Here is a 24370-nt window from a genome sequence, read left to right on the forward strand (position 1 = left end):
AAGTCAGAGAAACCTTCTTCCATAAACAGCAATTAATACTGGGTCAAATAATACATTTAAATCTGAGATTGATAGATCTTTGTTATCTAAAAAGATTAAGAGATATGAGGCACAGATAGAATTTGATCACAGCTCACCCATACCCTCACAGAACAGGGATAAATGGCTTGCACTGTTCCTAAGCATCCGAAGTAGGTGTGCAATACTTCAAGTGTGTTCCCATAAATTATAAGTTAAATGATCAATTTATTAAACACTTTATTAGTTTTGTTGTTATTTTTGTACTCCTTGTCTCTTTAGTTTTGGTACAGATTATTTTTTCTTTATTGAATATCTACAGTGCGGAAACAGGCCATTCAGTCCAACAAGTCCACACCAACCCTCTGAACAGTATCACACCCAAACCCATTCCCCTATCTTACTACTCTACATTTACTCCTGACTAATTCATCTACCCACACACCCCTGAACACTATGGCAATTTAGCATGGCCAATCCACCTAACCTGATGAAGGACTTATGCCCGAAACGTTGATTTTCCTGCTTCTTAGATGCTGCCTGACCTGCCGTGCTTTTCCAGCACCACACTCTCGACTCTGATGTCCAGCATCTGCAGTCCTCACTTTCTCCTAATTCACCTGACCTGCACAACTTTGGATTGTGGGAGAAAACTGGAGCACCCGGAAGAAACTCACGCAGACACGGGGAGAATGTGCAAACTCCACAAAGACAGTCACCTGAGGCTGGAATCGAACCTGGTTTCCTGGCGCTGTGAGGCAGCAGTGCTAACCACTGTGCCACCATGCCGCCCCATGCTGCATAGAATACAGTAGCTATATTACAAAGGATGAGCAGCAAAGGGAAGTTATACTTTTGGGTAATTATGATTCCAGCAAAGGGATAGAACCAAATTTGAGAAGTGTGTTATACTTTGATTTATGACTCTAAAATCAATGGTGTAAAAAAGTTTAATTCACAAACCTTTTAAGTTTCAGTAAACGTAACCTTTATTCTCTGACTTCTTTTCACCATGTACAAATACAGAAGATCTACGTTATTTTGGTCTTGCTTCACAGGACAGCCTTGCTCATGAACAGTTATTTAACCACTGAACACATCCCTCACTATGGAACATGATTTGGTTTAATATTTTTCTGGCAGACAGCTGCAGGAACAAATCATTAAAAAATAATGCCCTGCCCACCAGAAACGTTTTGGCCTTTAAAACAGGCCTTAAAGGCAGTTTGTAAAACTTGACTACAAAGCCATACAGTCACAATAAAGCAACAATTAAACGTATACTGAGCATTGATTATTGTACAGCCCAAACAATAGCTAGTGAGCAAGTTGCGTAGACAATATAGTTCATAAAACACTGCATTCTGACAGGCAGTAGTTGGGGCATCAAATTGCCTTTTTCACTCTATTCAGCACTTCTAATCCAGTGTTATTTTGTAGTTAATGGGGATATTCCTAACAGCATGTGTTATTGATTTATACACTATGACAAATCTTAATTCATTAAAGGAATGTCCTCTTCCATTTTCCTCAAATTGCATTCTCTAACCCCGCCCCCCCACACAAAGTGTTTATTGATTCTGGACTGTAATGAAAATGAATGACTAATACACTGCAGCTCAATAAAGATAATACTTTGTTTATGGTACATTTCCTGCACTAGTCTTCCATCACAGTATATCTAATGCATCAAAATACTTTTAATTAAGGAAAAAAACCAAATTATTTGTAAAGGTGTTAACTATTTCTATGGCAATATGCAATCAATCTTCAATGGGGTCTTGGGTGCAAGAGTACATCTTCACTTATAAAGTTGTAAATATTGCTTTGAGATATTCAGACAGCAGCTACCAAGAAGGCACAACTCAAGACTTGTCACAGGCATCAGTTCTACTGAAAGGCAGGAAGCTCTTCATCAATTCTATTTGTACACAAAAATTAGGGAGAAGTTCCAAAAATACTGATTAGCTTCTTCTGATTATGAGAAAGGTTTATGACAGAACATAACTTTTAAAAAAGCAGCTTTCCATGTTTCACTGAATTTTGTTATTGTGTGTCTGGTAATCTGCAGTGTAAAACATACACATACAATAAAGTTACCTAGTAAAATCCAGATCCACAAAAGGAAGTGAGGCAACTTACTCTTGTTCACAGCTTCTGCTGAGTAAAAGATCAATGGGATGCTTACAAGAAAGCTTCCTTCTGTCAACTGCACACAACTTCAATTATTAGCTAAATGCATATGCTCCCCGTTCCTTTCTTGATGCTGCTGATGTCTGCTTAAATATGAGCTATGGGTAATGACCAAACTTTAACACCTTGTTCAAGTGGTCATTCTTCAATCTTAAAACTATGCACATATATAAACATACATTCTGTATACATATATATCACATACATACACACAAACATGCACATACTCTCTCACACACACTTTCCAGCATGAGTTATTGGATAGCGATCAGGAGCAAGAAATCTTTTATTTCTCTTCCAAGGCTAGAAGCAATCATTTTAAAAATTAAGTCAAGTTTCAGTATATTCACAGTCGTCAGTAGGGCAGACGTCTTTGAGTAGTTGGGGAAAACACCCTACAACTGATAATGAGTCAATAAAAGATTTACAATTCTGAGTCACACCAGTTTCAAAACATAACTGTTTCTCTGCACAGATGCTGCCAAACCTGCTCAGTTACTCCAGCTTTCTCTGTGTTTGCTGCAAAAGATTTACTCTCTTGTTTTCAATTTACTGAAAGTTAAGCAGTAACACATCAGAGTCAGATGTTTAAGACTTCACAAATAATAATAGTAATCATACTTCAACATATGTACAATTTTACCATATGTGATATACACTAAAGTGAATCATGATTGCAGAATCTATTCTGGGAAAATGGGATCAACTCAAATGAGATCCACCACAGCTTTGCTCCCTGATTTATTCTTGCTGGAGAGATCGGCTGCTTATTTTGCAAACATTTTGGTGAACAACTTTAACAATGAAAATATGTTGCACAACTGCAACAAAACAGATGCAAGTTTAAAATTTGGCCTCAGATGGATGACTACCATAAGAAAGTGGTAACATGCAACTCTGGCTTCACATAGACCATGTATAATTGCAACTACTGCAAACAAACTGGATAAAGTTTCAGGTTAGTATGAAGCTGACAAGCTTGTGTTAAACTTCAATCAGCATTTTAATAATAGTTACCATCACATAGGTTAAAGTGAGCACGTTCAAAACCCTGCTTTCACTGTTTATAGAGCAGTTAGGACCCAATAAATATAAACCCCTGCTGCTGATTCCGCACGTATCTAAAAATAGGTGTAACTGAAATTGTACTTGCAATATCACTGCAGTGTAAATTGTGTGGCCAAAGAATGTTCCTGCTAAATTTGTAGAATTTTTAAACACTTCAGAAAAATAGAACAATTTGCTACCGCAGATATTTCCAACTTTGCATTTTTAATAGATGATAGTTAATTTGTTAAATACTAAGTTTTCGATTTAATACCCAAATAAGTACCATCCTTTGAATTAAGGAATACATAATACATTAATGATAAGTATGTAAGAAAGGCACAGATGGTCTGTCTGGAAATGTTTTTAACTGGATTGTGACTAACTCACAGTTGTGCCACTTGACAGCACCTTTTACAGGCTATCTGCAGAAGGCAGCATTTCAATAATAATCTAGTTGTTTAGCCATGACAATATCTACTGTTCCATGGGAAGCTTTTGCTTCCATTCACTCTGTAAAGCAGTATGGTAAACTTTCTGTTAACAAGTGCCGCAGAGTGCAGTGGAGGCCGAGACGCTAAATGTCTTCAAGGCAGAGATTGATAGATTCTTGATGTCTCGAGGAATTAAGGGCTACGGGGAGAATGCGGGTAAGTGGAGTTGAAATGCCCATCAGCCATGATTGAATGGCGGAGTGGACTCGATGGGCCGAATGGCCTTACTTCCATTCCTATGTCTAATGGTCTTAAGTGCTCGGCACTCTCGGAAACAGGAAAATCTCAAATCGTTTCATGTGATTTTAAATAGTACTTTTGTTCATATTCCAAACTAACTTCAGTTCAAATTGCAATGATCAAAGTACAAGTAATTTCTTTAGAAATGCTTGTGATCATAGTGGATGCTGGGAGAATAAGGACAATGCATTGAATTCTGAAGAAGTCACATGTGACTCAAATCGTTAACTCTTGATTCTCTCTTCACAGATGCTACCAGACTAGCTAAGTCGGTTCGTATCAGAATCTCTGATACCTTTTGAAATTGTGTTAAGAGTGTGGGCATGCCTAATTTCTGCAGTGATGTCCTGGGACTGAAATGAGGTACTTCCAACGACCATAACCATTTTCCTTTGTGTTAGGCATGTCCCCAACCACTGGAGAGTTTCTCCACCCAGTTCCCAGTAATCTCCGTTTTCCTTGGGTTCCATCACGCCACACTTAGTCGACTTCTGGCTTTATGTAAACAGCAGTTACACTCAGCTCACTTTTGAGTTCAGCTCTTTTATCCATTTTGGACAGAGGATGTAAAAAGGTCAGGAGCTGAGTCACCTTGAGGATTCAGAAAGCACATCGTGAGCAGTTTATTGCTGAGAAAATACTACTTGACAGAGGTTCTCTCACTTTGTTCTTATATTTAATCTATTCTTGCTTAATGTTAGTCAGAATATAATTACCAAATTCCATCATTGTTCCTGAATCATCTTAGAAGAGGCTGTCACTAGCTGTGGCTGAACTCTGAAAACTGGTCACAGTTAAGATTAAGCTAGATTAAGCTTTAAGGTACCGTTAGTATACTGAAAAGACAGGTTCAAATAGGCTGAAGCCTCTTGTTTGGAAACTAGATTGAGAATTTCAGACTGTGTTTTGATTAGTCTAAATTTTACTTCCATGGTATAAAAAGTTGAATAAACAATAATATCCAAGTGCAGTAGATATCCTGATACTGTAACGACTGATATACTGTATTTTCTGATGGTTTGTTCAAAAGGACTAACATCAGTTCTATAACCATATTTTGGTACACCAGTCCTTACCAAAACACTAAATGTTTGTAGATCCCTTACTATTACATATAAGGGAAATTTTAGGCAATTACCATAAACAGTTATCTTTTTAAAAATGCCTTCTTTATGACTGCACTATAAACTATCCTTAAGAGAGCCAACACCATCTCAGATTATTATTTTGAGGATACAGAATTATCATTAGTAGCATTATTGCTTAATTACAATTTTGAATTTTAAACATGCCTGGACTTAATCAAAACATAATAGAAACAATAGCTCTCATGTCAGTAACTACATATTAAAAGATAATTTTAAGCGAAATTGGCAATGATGGTAACAATTTCGTTCTTTCACTCAATACTTTGAGGAAAAATAGAACATGCAGGACCAAAATTTAATTTTTAGTCAGTGCTTATCAAAAGGATCAGGCAGTGGTTTGAGTTACAATTAGTTCAGTGCCCTAGATATGTAAATTGCTTCTTTACAACTTTCTATTATAGCCTCAGATGCCTCAAAAATACTTCCTCTCTCTGAGTTGGAAACATAATCCAAAGTTTTCATTCTTAATTGTTATGTAGCAATCCTTGCTATGTGTATAAGGTTGGGAACAGGCTCCTCTGTGACTTAGCTTCAAATGTTCTCAGAAATTGATCTTATTAATTCTGAATAATTGCAGAATGAGTGCATGATAAGAAATTGGTTATTATTGTACTAATTAAGGAGTAAGAGATAAATCTGGAGAAAATGAGGGAAAATGTGAAGGTACAGAGGGTGACTGAACACATAAGGATGACTGAGTGGAACACTCAGTAAGAATATGAATAAACTTATAATGATGTCTCAGAATAAATCCTAAAGAGGATGTATTGCTAGATTTAAAAAAAAAGTGAAGTAAGAAGCAAAACTGTACAGGTAATGGAAGCCTGAAATTAGAAATATAGTTCAGGGGACACTCAGCAGGTCATGTAGCATGTGCAGAGAGAAATGTAAATTAGCATTTCAGCTTAGTCAAACTTTTAATTTTCTCTTCTTTGCTTGAAGTCAATAGCTTTAGCTTGAGCACTGTTCATAGATAACTGTCCTATACCACGGCCAAAGGCCATTTCTTAATTGTCCTTCTAGACCGCAAGTACTGATATCAAACAGAAAATGCTAAAAATACTTGGTAGGCCAGATAGCATCTGTGAAATGATACAGAGTTAATGTTTCAGATCATAATGATCATTTATAAGAATTCTTGCCTTTGAGCTCTGAAGGAATGTCATTGTGGCCTGAAAACTGATTCTAGTTCTCTCCACAGATGTTGTCTGATCTACTGGATAGTTAAAGTGTTTGTTTTTATTTCAAACATCTAGCATTTGCAAATTGTTTTTGTTTTGTTGAGTACAGAGTTTAATTAACCATATAGGGTGCTCCAATCAAACCTTAAGTCAGTCTCACAGATAACTCAGATTACTAGATTGTGAAGAAAGCCTGATCATGGCTAAGTTCTCCCTCGGCCAAGGACACCTATTTTAGTTGCAGGTACAGCACTCCATCTCCAGCCTTGGCTGCCTTCAAATTACTCAAATAGGGGATGTTTTACTGTTATAACCTTATCCATTGTAAATATTTTTATTTCTTGTCCAACGACAGTACTATTCTGCAATATACCAGTACTACTTTTAAGGATCTAAGTACACAATGAAAAAAAATCCTTAGCTTCTGCATAATACACTAACATGGACTAACCATAAGTGTATTTAATATTCTGTCAAATACCCATAATCTTATTTATAAGAACAGCAAATTGATTACAACATAGTGTTTGTGTCCTTGCTTTGAATATTTAATTCAAATTACAATAATTCTTACCTGTCTTCCCTTGCAACTAGTTGATTTTCTTTTAATATTTACCTGAATAAACTCAATTTAAGACATCCATATAAAGATGGTTAATTCATGATCCAAATCCAACATGAAGGCTCAACATGTGTGCGTAACTGGGAATGCTACCAAAGGCATGAATGTTTTAGCACTCAGTTTAAGTTGTCTTCATGAATAGAAACAGAGAGTTTCAGGACAACAATCAAGTGAAACTACAAGACATTAAATTTCAATATCTTTGTCAGGATTCCAACAAGTAGGTAAGATCATAACTTAAGTAATTTCACAATTAACAATATTGTCCTGCAAATATCAGTATTAAGGCTGCTGTCAAACGTTTGTAAAAATGAAAGAGGGATTTCCAATTTACATCAAACGTAGGTTTGTAAATATTGCCCAAATTACCAATAAAAACTGTACCAAATTTGCTGGCCATTAAAAGGTTGAAATTTAAGACAACTGTGTATGATGAACACATGATGTCTTGTGTGTCCTCTATCTACCTTTCTTTGATATGCATTTTATTTTGGTGTTGTTATCCAGGTCTTAGAGATCTGTTCCAACTACTTAGAAATACACACACACTCATTTAAAATGAATAGAACATAAGAGTATCAATGACAATATCAATATAGCTACTTGGATCTCCAATCAGCCATACATATAAGAATCAGATACAACAGTGGATGCCAAACTCTTAATTCTAGACAGCAGGTCAGGAATAAAATAGGGTGAAACCAAAGTACTAGCTTTAGAGTGCTACATCTGCTCATCACTAAGTGTAATTCCACAACTGCATTTAAGAACAAATACATCACACGATCATTTTGATTAGCATTCTTTCCCATCTGGGTTTGTGACTGCATAATATCAAGAGTCAAGTACTCCATGCTGTAAGTACTTTTCCTACATTTATGGTATATAAAAATGCATTTTCTTATTCTTTTTATTCCAGTTTTATTTCATCCACAGGCACCAGTACCCATAATACTTTGCTCAAATGATCCAAGATGATGTCAGTGGCTTAGGTATTCAACTACAGTTAGCTTCAACACTGATGCATTTATTCACTTGTACCCATATGAGTACCTTCAGAAAGAACTCTTTCATGTTTATCAAAAATTGCCATCTAGTGAAATGTTTCAGAAAAATGGTACACTATCACTTTGCCAATACGATCAACTGATTGGCACAGGCCAGAATTCAAAACTGAGACCTTCTTAATAATTATGGTTCGATCACTTGCCATTTAATCAATTGACTTATCTGGGGAGCAGCAATTCTATTTTGATGATAGATGCTAAGTATGTGTGATGAGAGAGTAGTATAACAGTTAGACTACTGTCTTCACAAACCTGTGGTTAGCTGACTGACTCTGTCAATTAGACTCATGATTGGCATCACCATTCTTGTCATAGCTACTGTTTGGGTTAGCTATTAACAATAAAATAATTTTGCCCCATTGTTTCCTCTGTGAGCAATGTGCTTTGTCCCAGAGTTTAGGAGTTTGCTGTTGGCAGTAGAATCATGGAATATGTAGCTGACTCATTTGTAATGAGATTAAAGGGCAGATAAAGAAGAAAATATAGTGTACCACTGCAGAGACATGTTAAGAACTGCACACTAGCTGAACTTTAGAACCATAGTACATCTCCAACTTGAACTGGTTGCAACAACTAGCACACGTTAAATTTTTTAAAAATTTATTATTTTCGAATGAATATCTTTGATGCAAGTGCATTTGCATCACTACTATTTTGTGAATAGGTCCACTATTATCACAATGCTAGTGTAAATACATCCAATGCAATAGTAGAAAAGTTACAAAATCTGGCACATACTAGAATACCAAACATCAATGCAAGCCAATGACTTGTAGAATAGATTTTAATCCATTTTAGTTAATTGAACATTCTTCTAGCAGGAATCACTCAATATTATGCCCAACTGATCTTAAAGGATGCAGGTAGGTGGGATAATACGAATTCCAACTGCTGTTGCACTGAGAAGTGAATGCTACTTTTTAAACAAGAGTTTCACTGAAAAGTTGAGCATAGAGCCATGTTTGAATGCTACCTTCTGTTGCATTTGACAACAAATGGGAAGTTAGTGCTGAGGAATGAAATACTTCCCATTTTTAGAACCAGTTCCATGTCATGTATTGCACGATAAGGTGAAGACTGAAGTTACTGTTGCAATGTCTGATACACTGCAGCCACCACTCAAAATGTACTTCACCAATGTAACATTTTGCTATCTTTTGCTATCCTTTAGCCTTGAATAACACTGCAAATTAGCATAGAATTAGGGGCAATGTTGTGTAGCCACCAACAACTGAAATTCGACTGACCAAACTCATTCCATGATTTATCATCAACTGACAGAGACAACTTTCACCCCCATCACTCTAGGTTACATCTGAACCTTGATTTCAAAGTATCTAACCCACTACACTCAAATATTTAACTTGAATCTGTGATGTTAACCCTAACAATCAATCGTGAAATTACTGAATCCTAGAGGGATTGTGTCTGCAATATCCAGAGATTACACCCAGTAAAATTATTCATAAGAATAATAAAACCAATGGGGTTTTTAATGTAATCATACTCCTCTATTCATTCATCCATCCTCAACAGGGACTGCTGAAATCTCATCAGGATAAACATTATTGCAGGATTTAAGAAATGCTGCAAAAAGGGCTGGTGATGTATGATTTAAAAAATCTAATAACACATATTTCCAAATGGAAAGACCTTGCATTGAGTTAAAAAGATTCAAGTTCACTCAGAAAGGCTTGGTGGACCAACACACTGAATGATTGACTACGGAACTTTGATTTCCTTCTTTTTCTAATTTTCCACTGCAAACACGTTCTCTGAATGTTGAAAGATAACATTTCCTTACTTTCTGGTGTTTGTTTGACCTTTGTCCAGAAAGGGGAGCTAGTGAACAGATTGCAGCCACACCAATAAAATTTAGTTCTTAAAATGCTGGACCATTGTGAACATGTCAGAGTTGAAATGATTCAAATAAAACTGAAAATAAAATAGATGGAAAACAAAGGAATTGCATGTTATTGCATTAAAAAGCACTGACAATATTGAAAAAAATACTGACAGCAAAATTGTTTAGTTAAGTGGCATGTGCTTTTACCAACAACTGGTTAGTTTGACTGAAGCAGGCTGAGTGAGTTCAACTCAGCAAAACACACCAAATATTTAGTGCAAAATAAATACACTTCAGTAGATAAATCATGTCATTTGATCACCAAGGCTGTGGTTTTGTCAGCATGCAGTAGCTCAATTAACTTTCCATCAACATTTAAAAAAAATTCTCCAGAGTTAACTTATATTTTGGAAATATGTACCCTTTTGACTGAGGCCCAACAGCAACTGCAATCACATCTTTTGTTGTGCCTCATCCACACCTAGGTTAGGTATGGCAACGTAGTGTGCCAGTGTTACAGCTCCATTTGCCGCGAGTTCTATGATGAAGAATTAGTGCTGAATTCAAAGGCAATTTCATTCTGGTCTTGATTTGCACCTTTATGCTCAAACACACTTTGTTTGATTCAGAACTTTGCTCCCTGTGTCTGAGCTAGTTTCAAGACCAGGTACTGGAGGGTTGTATAATGCTCTAATAAAGCTTTATTCCATGTAACATATCGATAAACTTTCATTTCTTCTAGCTGGATTATATATGAACTCACATTCTGGAGGTAAAATGACAACGTTCCAGCACATCATACCAAATACTTCTGCCAATCATTCTGAATCATAGTAAATATCAATGTTCATTTATCAATTTTAATGAAGGCTCACTATTCGGTTATTGTTGAACAAGTGCTTGGAAGAAGACTTACTCAATTAACTGACCTTACAAGCCAACAAGATGCATTCATTATAGCAAATAGCAACTACTCCTTTCAGTGATCTCCTACTTCTAGGTGTGGAATTAGACTGAGCGTTCAATGTCAGAAACATGCCAGATGAAGTTTCTAATCCGGTGTTATGTGAGCATCATTGTACATCATATTAAAAAACCTACACATAACTAAGCTCATTGAGGTCTGAAAATAACTGGCCTTGCAGTAGACTTAACTGGAATTCCTGTGTGGACCTGAGCATGCCAGTTGTATGCCTCAGGTATAAATCCATGTATAATTGTGCTAAAGATATTGAGAAGAGGAGCACATGGTTCAATTTTCTACATGTTCAAGTTCATTTTACTCAATATGAATAACCTACTGGTTACTGGAAATTATGCACCTTGCATTTGTGAACTAAGTTGACTCCACCCATATGTATACACAGACACACACGCACACTCACATTCAGTTTGAATATCTGTCTTCTACTGAAAGGAAGGCAGCTTTTCACTTTTCTTAATAAAGCTCCTGTCAGAGGCACACCATAAACGGACACTCCATTCATCGAATGTGTGTGGAATCTGATGGTTGCAAGGTCTGTAATACATGTTTGCTGGGTGGTGGCATAATCTCTCTTATTTCTCCAGGTTCCAAAGGAACAGGGCCACATGGATCATGTTCATTACAGCTAAGTCGGCCATCAAGTTTGGAGATGAAGAGAGCTCCATCCCTATGGTCCATGCAGAAAGAACTGGGGCACAGTTCACAGAAAGAGACTGCCTCTTTTCCACACACATCACACTGATGCCACGGACATTCCCATTTACCTATTTGCAAAACATAAAAAAAATCATCAATCTTCAGCAGGAAGGCACAGTTTTCATCATGTTGTGCACCAACAATAATACTGCACAATATCAACAACTTATGTTTGTATAACACATTTAATATTGTAAACAGTGTTTAGTTAAACAAAAATAAATAGGAATCTTGTTTCTTCTAAAAATCTGCATCAGTAACAATAATTTTGTTCAAAGATTCTGTTGAACTCTTACATTTTCTGGGGATCTGCATGAATTTTCTTAAAAATCTGGATTTAAAAGTCTCATGACGATGACAAATCATTGTAGGTTGTCTTAAACATCCATCTGGTTTATGAATGACCTTTAGGGAAGAAAATCTTTTCTTATCTAGTCTTGCTTTATATGGGACTCCAGACCCACAGCAATGTTGTTGACTCTGAAACAGCCTACCAAGTACCAAATCAAAACTTATTCAACAGAAATAAAACAGCACAGACCACATGTTATTGGCCTAGGGAACAGAAAAAACAATGGCAAACTAAGCCCCAATGAATCTGGAATGTCCTCTTTACTAACATTGGTAAGATAATGCCAAAATTGGGAAACATGCTGCATGGATTGGTCAAGCAACAGCCTGACAGTCACACACACACAATCATACCTCTCAGAATACATCCCAGATACATCACTGCCATCAACGGAGGTGACAGCACAGTGTTATACTGGAGGGAGGGAGTTTTCATTAACATAGACACTGGACCCCATGATGTTTCATGGCACTATCTCAAACACAGACAAGGAAACCTCCTACCAAATACCACACATAGGACAAACCCACCACTCAGTTGATGAACAAATGCTCCTCTATGTTGAGCACTACTTGGAGGAAGCACTTAAAGCAGCAAGGGTACAGAATGTATTCTGGGTGGGGAATTTCACCATCCATTACGAAGAGTGGTCTCAGCAACATCACTACTAATTGAACTGGCCAAGTTTTAAAGAACAAAGCTGAGTCTATGGTAGATGGTAAATTAATTAACTAGAAGGTAAAGCATTTTTGATCTCCTCCTCACCAGTCTGTCTATCCCAGATGTATTTGTCCATGACAATAGTGGTAGAACTGACCATCCCACTAGAGAAGGTGCAAAACTTGACCTATTCTTGGGAAATAAGGCATGGCAGGTGACTGAGATGTCAGTGGGGGAGCACTTTGGGACCAATGACCATAGTTCTATTAGTTTTAAGATAGTGATGGAAGAGGATAGACCAGATCTAAAAGTTGAAGTTCTAAATTGGAGGAAGGTCAATTTTGATGGTATTAGGCAAGAACTTTCAAAAGCTATTTGGGCACAGATAAAAGGATGATGGGAAAATGGGAAGCCTTCAGAAATGAGATTACGAGAATCCAAAGAAAGTATATTCCTGTTAGGGTGAAAGGGAATGCTGGATGACTAAAGAAATTGAGGGTTTGGTTAAGAAAAAGAAGGAAGCATATGTCAGGTATAGCTTGAGTGAATCCTTAGAAGACTATAAAGGCAGTAGGAGTACACTTAAGAGAGAAATCAGGAGAGCAAAAAGGGGACATGAGATAGCTTTGACAAGTAGAGTTAAGGAGAATCCAAAGGGTTTTTACAAATACATTAAAGGACAAAAGGGTAATGAGGGAGAGAACAGGGCCCCTCAAAGATCAGCAAGAAGGCCTTTGTGTGAAGCTGCAGGAGATGGGGCAGATACTAAACGAGTATTTTGCATCAGTATTTACTGTGAAAAATGACATGGAAGATACAGAATGTAGGGAAATAGATGGTGACATCTTGAAAAATGTCCATATTACAGAGAAGGAAGTGCTGGATGTCTTGAAATGCATAAAAATGAATAAATCCCCAGAACCTAATCAGGTATAACCTAGAACTCTGTGGGAAGATAGGTAAGTGATTGCTGGGTCTCTTACTGGGATATTTGTATCATCGATAGTCACAGGTGAGGTGTAGGAAGACTGGAGGTTGGCTAATGTGGTGCCACTGTTTAAGAAAGGTGGTAAGGACAAGCCAAGGAACTAGAGACCAGTGAGCCTGACCTCGGTGGTGGGCAAGTTGTTGGAGGGAATCCTGAGGGACAGGAGGTACATGTATTTGGAAAGGCAAGGACTGATCAGGAACAGTCAACATGGCTTTATGCATGGGAAATCATGTCTCACAAACTTGATTGAGTTTTTTGAAGAAGCAACAAAGAGGATTGATGAGGGCAGAGTAGTAGATGTGATCTATATGGACTTCAGTAAGGCATTTGACAAGGTTTCCCATGGAAGACTGGTGAGCAAAGTTAGATTTCATGGAATACAAGGAAAACTAGCCATTTGGATACAGAACTGGCTCAAAGGCAGAAGACAGGGGGTGCTGATGGAGGGTTGTTTTTCAGACTGGAGGCCTGACCAGTGGAGTGTCACAAGGCTTGGTGCTGGGTCCACTATGTTTCATCATTTATATAAATGATTTGGATGGGAGCATACGAGGTACAGTTAGTAAGCTTGCAGATGACACCAAAATTGGAGGTGTAGTGGACAATGAAGAAGGTTGCCTCAGATTACAACAGGATCTTGATCAGAAGAGCCAATGGGATGAGAGGTGGCATATGGTGTTTAATTTAGTTAAATGTGAAGTGTTGCATTTTGGGAAAGCAAATCTTGGCAGGACTTATACACTTAATGGTAAGGTCCTACAGAGTGTTGCTGAACAAAGAGACCTTGCAGATTCACAGCTCCTTGAAAGTGGAGTCGCAGGTAGATAAGATAGTGAAGAAGGCGTTTGGTATGCTTTCCTTTATTGGTCAGAGTATTGAGTACACGAGTTGGGAGGTCATGTTGCGGCTGTACAGAGCATTGGTTAGGCCACTGTTGGAATATTGCGTGCAATTCTGGTCTCCTTCCTATCGGAAAGAGATTGTGAAACTTGAAAGGGTTGAGAAAAAATTCATAAGGATGTTGTTAGGGTTGGAGGATTCGAGCTATAGGGAGAGGCTGAATAGGCTGGGGCTGTTTTCCCTAGAGCACCGGAGGCTGAGGGGTGACCTTATAGAGGTTTCCAAGATCATGAGGGGCGTGGATAGGATAAATAGACAAAGTCTTTTCCGTTGTTGTGGTTCTGCTCGCCGAGCTGGAAGTTTTTGCTGCAAACGTTTCGTTCCCTGGCTAGGGATACCTAGCTATTTAAATACCGGAAGAAACATCAAAGCAGCGCTTCACACGAGGCTCCAACAGCACTGATGATGTTCCCTAGCCAGGGAACGAAACGTTTGCAGCAAAAACTTCCAGCTCGGCGAGCAGAACCACAACAACGGATACCCGAGCTACAAATCTTCAATCAGATTTTAAAGTCTTTTCCCTGGGGTGGAGGAGTCCAGAACTAGAGGGCATAGGTTTAGGATGAGAAGGAAAAGATATAAAAGAGACCTAAGAGGCAACATTTTCACTCAGAGGGTGGTACGTGTATGGAATGAGCTGCCAGAGGAAGTGGTGGAGGCTAGTACAATTGCAACATTTAAAAGGCATCTGGATGGGTACATGAATTGGAAGGATTTAGAGTGATATTGCCCAAGTGCTGGCAGGTAGGACTGACTGGATTGGGATATCTGGTTGGCATGGACGAGTTGGACCAAAAGGTCAGTTTCCGTGCTGTACATCTCTGTGATTATGACTATCTCGTGGTCTTTGGGGAGATGACTTCCCATCTTTACATGGAGAATACCATCCATCTTATGGTGTGGCACTATCTGCACGCTAAATGGGATAGATTTCAAACAGACCGAGAAACTCAACACTGAACATCCGTGAGGCATTGTGAGCCATCATCAATAGCAGTGTTGTATCAACACAACCTGCAACCTATGACCTGGCATAATCATATACTCTACATAACCAGGGATCAACTCTGGTTCAATGAAAACTGCAGGAGGGCAAGCCAGGAGCAGCACTAAGCATACTGAAAATTGAGCTAGCAGCTTGGTGAAGATTGCAACACTGGAATCTGTGCATGCCAAATGGCACTAGCACCAAGTGAGAGAGAGAGAGAGAGGACTAGGTGATTCAATAACCTCCACAAATATCTCCATGCTCAATGATGAGGGTGCAAAAAATAAATCTGAAGCATCTGCAACTTTATCGTCAGCCAGAAGTGCTGTGTGAATGATCCAGTCTCTTCCATACACCTCCAAAGATGCTAGTTTTCAGCAAATTCAATTTACTCCATGTGGTATCATGATACCTGGACACTACAAAAGACTGTTAGCTCTGATAGCATTCTGACAATAGGCCTGCAGACGTCTGCTCCAGGAATTGCTACTCCCTTAGCCAAGCTGTTCTCAAATAGCTACAATACTGACACATATCCAGCAATGTGTAAAACTAGCCAAGTATTTCATGGACATAAGAAACAGACAAATCCAATACAGCGAAGTCATGGCCTGTAGTAACTATAACAAGGTCAGCCAGGTGCACCTCATAAAATATGAGCCCTGAGTGGGGCTGTTCATCTGGTCCAATCAGTGAGCCTTGGCTGAAAGATATAAATAGGAGTGTCAGACATCCTGACATTCTGACAGCAGACTGAGACAGCTGGATCAGTATCAGGACCTTCTACATAAAGGGTGACTTGATGACGGGATACCAGTCTTGGTGGAGTTATTTCAATGGTCACAGGTAACGGGCCATTGTTTATCAGCAGGGAATTTGAATATTTCCTAAAGTCAAATGGCATTTGACATACAAGGATAGATCTATACCATCCATTGTCCAATGATCTGACAGCCCAAAGTTTGAAGACAGACTTAAAGAAACAATCTCCAGCTTCACTAGATATCAAACTGTCTGGGTTCTTATTTGATTATAGGACTACCTCTCATGGAACTCTGGGGATTGTTCCAGCAGAGTTACTGATGTGGAGAAGACTTCACACTAGATTAAATATGATCTTCCTGGGCTTGGGAGGGTGAGGGTGAAACAGCATCAGGAATACCAATGCTTGAATCAAGCGAGAGAAGCTGCTTACTTTAGGGGACGAAGTTTGGCGTAAAAACCATGGGTAAGAGGTCTGATCAAACAGAGGTCGAGTCTAGTGACATATAAAGTTCAGGTAGGTGCAAGGGTCCTGAACAAGCACGTGGACCCTATGAAAGCTGCAACCTTGCAAATGGGTCAGGAGCAAAATATGCCTGGCTCCTCAAAACAGTTAGAAATGCTGGGGGCACCATGGGTTTGCCCCCTCTGTCAAGCATGAAAAAACCTTGAAATCTGAGATGGACATGGTGGATGTCACTGTTTTGTGGCCTGAAGAGAAGAATGAATTTCTTGTGAGACGCTTTAGGTGCAAGAAGTGAGCTATTGTGCATTACACGCTGCCCATACCCAAGGTAGAGTCAGAGAAACCTGACTTAGCGCTAAAACGCACCAGCAGGAGCTATAAGAGAAAGAGCCAGACTATCTCCTTGGACTCGGATGGGGAGGGGTGTAGTGGTTGTAAAAAGGTCAGCCAGGTGGACCTTATAAGAATATGACTTCCCCGGTTGGTGCTGTTAATCTGGTTCAATCAGGCAGCCCTGGCTGACAGATAAAAACCGATGTATCCCTCCTCTGCTTTTAGTTGCACTTCAGTCCCACGCTCCTGATCTTCGGGCACCCGGTGCGGAGGAGGGAGGGCAGGTCTGAAGACCTCCTCGTGGGTCTGCTCCTGGGCCTGGCCAAACTGGCCATAAACAGGTCCAGGCAGCGGGCCGTGGAGGGGGTCGTTAGGGCCGACTGCCTGCCCCTCTTCCGCGGTTACGTTAGGGCCCGGGTGTCCTTGGAGAAGGAGCACGCGGTGTCCACCAACACCCTGGAGTTGTTCAGGGAGAGGTGGGCGCCGCGGGGAGTGGAGTGCATCATTTCCCCCTCCAACTCTATTTTGATTTAGTCCCTGCCCTCCCCTTCACTGTTTTGATCACACAGCATTGCCCTTTGATGTGAAGGGCACTGCTTGTCACAGGCCATTCGGGTGTTTTTCTACTTTTCCTGGTGGTGGAAATTGAATAAAGATTTGTACACCTTGTCTCTCACTGTGAAAAAGAAAAAAGAAAAAAAAGAACAGGAATGTTAGAGCCCGGTTGTCTCTGGAGAAGGAGAACGCGGTGTCCACCAACACCCTGGAGTTGTTCAGGGAGAGGTGGGCGCCCCAGGGAGTGGAGTGCGTCATTTCCCCCTCCAACTCTATTTTGATTTAGTCCCTGCCCTCCCCTTCACTGTTTGTTCACACAGCATTGCCCTTCGATGTGAAGGGCACTGCTTGTCACAGGCCACTCGGGTGTTTTTCCTACTTTTCCTGGTGGTGGAAATTGAATAAAGATTTGTACACCTTGTCTCTCACTGTGTCTCACACCTGCACACATACACCATGGGTGCTGGGGATAAAAATAATAAGCACTACCGCAGTTAGGCGGTAGTGTGAGGGTTAATAATAAAAAAAGAGAAGAAAAAAAAAATTAAAACCAGGTGAGCATTGCCCAAAAAAAATAAATAGGAGTGTCAGACATCCTGACATTCTGACAGCAGACTGAGACAGCTGGATCAGTATCAGGACCTTCTACATAAAGGGTGACTTGATGACGGGATACCAGTCTTGGTGGAGTTATTTCAATGGTCACAGGTAACGGGCCATTGTTTATCAGCAGGGAATTTGAATATTTCCTAAAGTCAAATGGCATTTGACATACAAGGATAGATCTATACCATCCATTGTCCAATGATCTGACAGCCCAAAGTTTGAAGACAGACTTAAAGAAACAATCTCCAGCTTCACTAGATATCAAACTGTCTGGGTTCTTATTTGATTATAGGACTACCTCTCATGGAACTCTGGGGATTGTTCCAGCAGAGTTACTGATGTGGAGAAGACTTCACACTAGATTAAATATGATCTTCCTGGGCTTGGGAGGGTGAGGGTGAAACAGCATCAGGAATACCAATGCTTGAATCAAGCGAGAGAAGCTGCTTACTTTAGGGGACGAAGTTTGGCGTAAAAACCATGGGTAAGAGGTCTGATCAAACAGAGGTCGAGTCTAGTGACATATAAAGTTCAGGTAGGTGCAAGGGTCCTGAACAAGCACGTGGACCCTATGAAAGCTGCAACCTTGCAAATGGGTCAGGAGCAAAATATGCCTGGCTCCTCAAAACAGTTAGAAATGCTGGGGGCACCATGGGTTTGCCCCCTCTGTCAAGCATGAAAAAACCTTGAAATCTGAGATGGACATGGTGGATGTCACTGTTTTGTGGCCTGAAGAGAAGAATGAATTTCTTGTGAGACGCTTTAGGTGCAAGAAGTGAGCTATTGTGCATTACACGCTGCCCATACCCAAGGTAGAGTCAGAGAAACCTGACTTAGCGCTAAAACGCACCAGCAGGAGCTATAAGAGAAAGAGCCAGACTATCTCCTTGGACTCGGATGGGGAGGGGTGTAGTGGTTGTAAAAAGGTCAGCCAGGTGGACCTTATAAGAATATGACTTCCCCGGTTGGTGCTGTTAATCTGGTTCAATCAGGCAGCCCTGGCTGACAGATAAAAACCGATGTATCCCTCCTCTGCTTTTAGTTGCACTTCAGTCCCACGCTCCTGATCTTCGGGCACCCGGTGCGGAGGAGGGAGGGCAGGTCTGAAGACCTCCTCGTGGGTCTGCTCCTGGGCCTGGCCAAACTGGCCATAAACAGGTCCAGGCAGCGGGCCGTGGAGGGGGTCGTTAGGGCCGACTGCCTGCCCCTCTTCCGCGGTTACGTTAGGGCCCGGGTGTCCTTGGAGAAGGAGCACGCGGTGTCCACCAACACCCTGGAGTTGTTCAGGGAGAGGTGGGCGCCGCGGGGAGTGGAGTGCATCATTTCCCCCTCCAACTCTATTTTGATTTAGTCCCTGCCCTCCCCTTCACTGTTTTGATCACACAGCATTGCCCTTTGATGTGAAGGGCACTGCTTGTCACAGGCCACTCGGGTGTTTTTCTACTTTTCCTGGTGGTGGAAATTGAATAAAGATTTGTACACCTTGTCTCTCACTGTGAAAAAGAAAAAAGAAAAAAAAGAACAGGAATGTTAGAGCCCGGTTGTCTCTGGAGAAGGAGAACGCGGTGTCCACCAACACCCTGGAGTTGTTCAGGGAGAGGTGGGCGCCCCAGGGAGTGGAGTGCGTCATTTCCCCCTCCAACTCTATTTTGATTTAGTCCCTGCCCTCCCCTTCACTGTTTGTTCACACAGCATTGCCCTTCGATGTGAAGGGCACTGCTTGTCACAGGCCACTCGGGTGTTTTTCCTACTTTTCCTGGTGGTGGAAATTGAATAAAGATTTGTACACCTTGTCTCTCACTGTGTCTCACACCTGCACACATACACCATGGGTGCTGGGGATAAAAATAATAAGCACTACCGCAGTTAGGCGGTAGTGTGAGGGTTAATAATAAAAAAAAGAAGAAAAAAAAAATTAAAACCAGGTGAGCATTGCCCAAAAAAAATAAATAGGAGTGTCAGACATCCTGACATTCTGACAGCAGACTGAGACAGCTGGATCAGTATCAGGACCTTCTACATAAAGGGTGACTTGATGACGGGATACCAGTCTTGGTGGAGTTATTTCAATGGTCACAGGTAACGGGCCATTGTTTATCAGCAGGGAATTTGAATATTTCCTAAAGTCAAATGGCATTTGACATACAAGGATAGATCTATACCATCCATTGTCCAATGATCTGACAGCCCAAAGTTTGAAGACAGACTTAAAGAAACAATCTCCAGCTTCACTAGATATCAAACTGTCTGGGTTCTTATTTGATTATAGGACTACCTCTCATGGAACTCTGGGGATTGTTCCAGCAGAGTTACTGATGTGGAGAAGACTTCACACTAGATTAAATATGATCTTCCTGGGCTTGGGAGGGTGAGGGTGAAACAGCATCAGGAATACCAATGCTTGAATCAAGCGAGAGAAGCTGCTTACTTTAGGGGACGAAGTTTGGCGTAAAAACCATGGGTAAGAGGTCTGATCAAACAGAGGTCGAGTCTAGTGACATATAAAGTTCTGGTAGGTGCAAGGGTCCTGAACAAGCACGTGGACCCTATGAAAGCTGCAACCTTGCAAATGGGTCAGGAGCAAAATATGCCTGGCTCCTCAAAACAGTTAGAAATGCTGGGGGCACCATGGGTTTGCCCCCTCTGTCAAGCATGAAAAAACCTTGAAATCTGAGATGGACATGGTGGATGTCACTGTTTTGTGGCCTGAAGAGAAGAATGAATTTCTTGTGAGATGCTTTAGGTGCAAGAAGTGAGCTATTGTGCATTACACGCTGCCCATACCCAAGGTAGAGTCAGAGAAACCTGACTTAGCGCTAAAACGCACCAGCAGGAGCTATAAGAGAAAGAGCCAGACTATCTCCTTGGACTCGGATGGGGAGGGGTGTAGTGGTTGTAAAAAGGTCAGCCAGGTGGACCTTATAAGAATATGACTTCCCCGGTTGGTGCTGTTAATCTGGTTCAATCAGGCAGCCCTGGCTGACAGATAAAAACCGATGTATCCCTCCTCTGCTTTTAGTTGCACTTCAGTCCCACGCTCCTGATCTTTGGGCACCCGGTACGGAGGAGGGAGGGCAGGTCTGAAGACCTCCTCGTGGGTCTGCTCCTGGGCCTGGTCAAACTGGCCATAAACAGGTCCAGGCAGTGGGCCGTGGAGGGGGTCGTTAGGGCCGACTGCCTGCCCCTCTTCCGCGGTTACGTAGAGCCCGGGTGTCCTTGGAGAAGGAGCACGCGGTGCCCACCAACACCCTGGAGTTGTTCAGGGAGAGGTGGATGCCGCAGGGAGTGGAGTGCATTATTTCCCCCTCCAACTCTATTTTGATTTAATGCCTGCCCTCCCCTTCACCATTTGATCACACAGCATTGCCTTTTGTGAAGGGCACTGCTTGTCACTGGCCACTCGGGTGTCTTCCTATCTTCCTGATGGTGGAAATTGAATAAAGATTCGTGCACCTTGTGTCTCTCACTGTGTCTCACACCTGCACACACACAACATGGGTGCTGGGGAAAAAAAAACAGATGTATCAGACATCCTGACACTCAGAGCTGGCTCTGTGGGAGCTGCATCAGTGTCAAGGACTTTCCACATGTAAATAAAGGGTGACTTGGTGTTTGGATACTGGCCTCTGTAAAGTTATTTCAGGGTCCACCAGCTCACATATTACAACACATTCACCTAGACTGGCATCTCTAACCTTAATCACTTAATTCTTTGATTTTTAAAATTTCATACTGGTCTTTTTTGTTTTTAGCCTGTCAGTATTTTCCCTGTTTTGAACTTAGAACAATACAGCATAGAACAGGCCCTTTGGTCCTCGATGTTGCGCCGACCTGTGAACTAATCTAAGCTCACCCCCCTACATTACCCCATCATTGTCCATGCTGCTTATCCAAGGATTGTTTAAATCTAATGTGGCTGAATTAACTTCATTGGCAGACAGGACATTCCACTCCCTTACCACTCTCTGAGTAAAGAACCTGCCTCTGGCATCTGCCTTAAATCTATCATTTTTTATCAGAAGGTAGGTGGTTGAGGGGTGACCTTATAGTGAACAAAGAGCAAAGGCCCTCCAAGCCTGTGCCAACACACTTTGCCCTTCCACTGTCTTCACTTACAGGATCCGCATCTCTCGATTCCGTTCCCATTCACATATAGTCCAGGTGTTTCTTGAATGCTGCTATTGTGTCTGCTTCCACCACCACCTCTGGCAGTGCGTTCTGGGCTTTCACCACTCTGTGTGTAAAATCTGCCTTGCACATCTCTTTTAAAACACCACCTCCACTCTTGCACCTTGAACGTGTGTCCCCTAATAAGTGACCCTTCCACCCTGGGAAAATGCCTTATACTTTCCACTCAATCCATGCCATTCACAATCTTATAAATTTCTATCAGCTGTCCCTCAACCTACCGCATCACAGAGAAAGCAAACCCAGTCTAGCCAACTTTTCTTCATAGCTAAAATTCCCCAAACCAAGCAACATCATAGTAAATGTTTTCTGTACGCTCTCCAAAGCATCCACATTCTTCTGGTAGTGTGGTCACCAGAACTGTACACAATATTCCAAGTTGGGTCTAATGAAAGTTCTATAAAGCTGCAACATAACTTGTCTATTCTTATACCCAATACCATTTCTAATGAAGACCAAGCATGTTATAGGCCTATTCTACTACCTTATCTATCTGTTCTGCCACCTTCAGTGATCTGTGAACCTGCACACCCAGATCCCTCTGCATATAAATAAGTCTAATGGCTCTGCCATTCACTGTATAATTTTCATCGGTACTTAACCTTCCAAAATGCATCAGCTCACATTTGGCCAGATTAAACTTCATTTGCCATCTTTCTGCCCATGCCTCCAACTGATCTATATCCTACTGTATCGTCTGATAATCGTCCTCACTATCCGCAACTTCACCAAACTTTGTATCATCTGCAAACTTACTTATTAGACTCGCTACCTTTTCCTCCAATCCTTTATGTAGACCAACAATAGCAGAGGTCCCTAGCACTGATCTCTGTGGAACACCGCTAGTCACAACCCTCCACTCTTAAAAGCATCGTTCCATCGCTATCCTGTCCCCTATAACTAAGCCAGTTCTGTATCCACCTTGTCAGTTTACCCCGATGCATACGACCTCACCTTTTGTACCAGCCTGTCATGAGGGACCTTGTCAGAGGTTTATAAAATCACGAGGGATATAGATAAGGTGAATGGCAGGTGCTTTTTTCCCTAGGGCGAGGGATTTCAAGAGTAGGAGGCTTTGTTTTTTAAGATGAGAGGAGAAAAAATTTAAAAAGACATGAAGAGTAATTGTTTTTTACAGAGTGGTTTCTGTGAAGAATGAACTTCCCGAGAGGGTAGTGAATGTGGGTACAGTTATAATGTTTGAAAGACATTTAGATAAGTACCTGAATAAGAAATGTGTGGAAGGAGTTGAGCCAAGCAGACAGGTGGGACCAAAGGGTCTGTTTCTGATCTGTATGACTCTCGCAGCTCCAGGATATCTCTGCAGGAATTCCTCTGTGTAGTGCCTGAGGCCCAACCATCTTCAGCTACTGCATTAATGACCTTTCCTATATCCTAAGGTCAGAAGTGGGAATGTTTGCTGATGACTGCATAATGTTCAGCACCATCTGCAACATATCAGAGACTGAGGCAGCCACTGGGCAATATCCAGGCTTAGGCTGACAAGTAGCAAATAATATTTGTGCCACACGAGTATCAGGCAATGGCTATGGCCAAAAAGAAATTAACCATCAATATGTGACATTCGATGCATTACCATCCCTGAATCTCCTAGTATCAACATCCAAGAGAATATTATTGAGCAGAAATTGAACTGGACTAGCCACATAAATACTGTGGCTACAAATGCAGGACAGACACCAAGAATCCTGCTGACTCCTGTTTACCATCTACTTACAAGGCGCAAGTCCAGAATCTAATAAATACTCTTTATTTGCCTGGATGCGTGCAGTTCCAACAGCACTCAAGAAGCTTGACCAATGTAATAATAGTAAGCGCATCAGCAAATATGTGCACAAATAGCCATGTTACCATTTTCTTCACGCAAAAGAGTTGTGAAACTTTGATTTTTTTTTACCCTGAAGAGATGTAGATGCTCCCATTGTTGAATATATTTAAGACTGACATTGACAGAGTCTTGGTCTCTCGGCAGGGTAGGAGACAGAAGTTAAAGAAAATGAAGAGTGGGTGG

General features: G+C 40.9%; 1 protein-coding gene across 6 annotated transcripts in view; it reads right to left on the minus strand.

Moving 5' to 3' along the window:
- nsd1a (nuclear receptor binding SET domain protein 1a) overlaps positions 1 to 24370 on the minus strand; it is a 322813-nt gene that overhangs the window by 65351 nt on the left and 233092 nt on the right. For 4 of the 6 annotated variants that reach the window (XM_060836973.1, XM_060836970.1, XM_060836972.1 and 1 more), the window contains one exon: positions 8702 to 11605. In XM_060836973.1, coding sequence (XP_060692956.1) covers positions 11340 to 11605 — 266 coding nt within the window. In that variant the 3' untranslated portion in view covers positions 8702 to 11339. Of the gene's footprint in view, positions 1 to 1005; positions 1940 to 8701; positions 11606 to 24370 lie in introns of those variants that run through there. The other 2 variants (XR_009645527.1, XR_009645526.1) reach the window with 2 other exon arrangements.

Source organism: Hemiscyllium ocellatum, chromosome 16 (genome assembly GCF_020745735.1).
Source record: "Hemiscyllium ocellatum isolate sHemOce1 chromosome 16, sHemOce1.pat.X.cur, whole genome shotgun sequence".
In the NCBI taxonomy this organism is placed as follows: Eukaryota; Metazoa; Chordata; class Chondrichthyes; order Orectolobiformes; family Hemiscylliidae; genus Hemiscyllium; species Hemiscyllium ocellatum.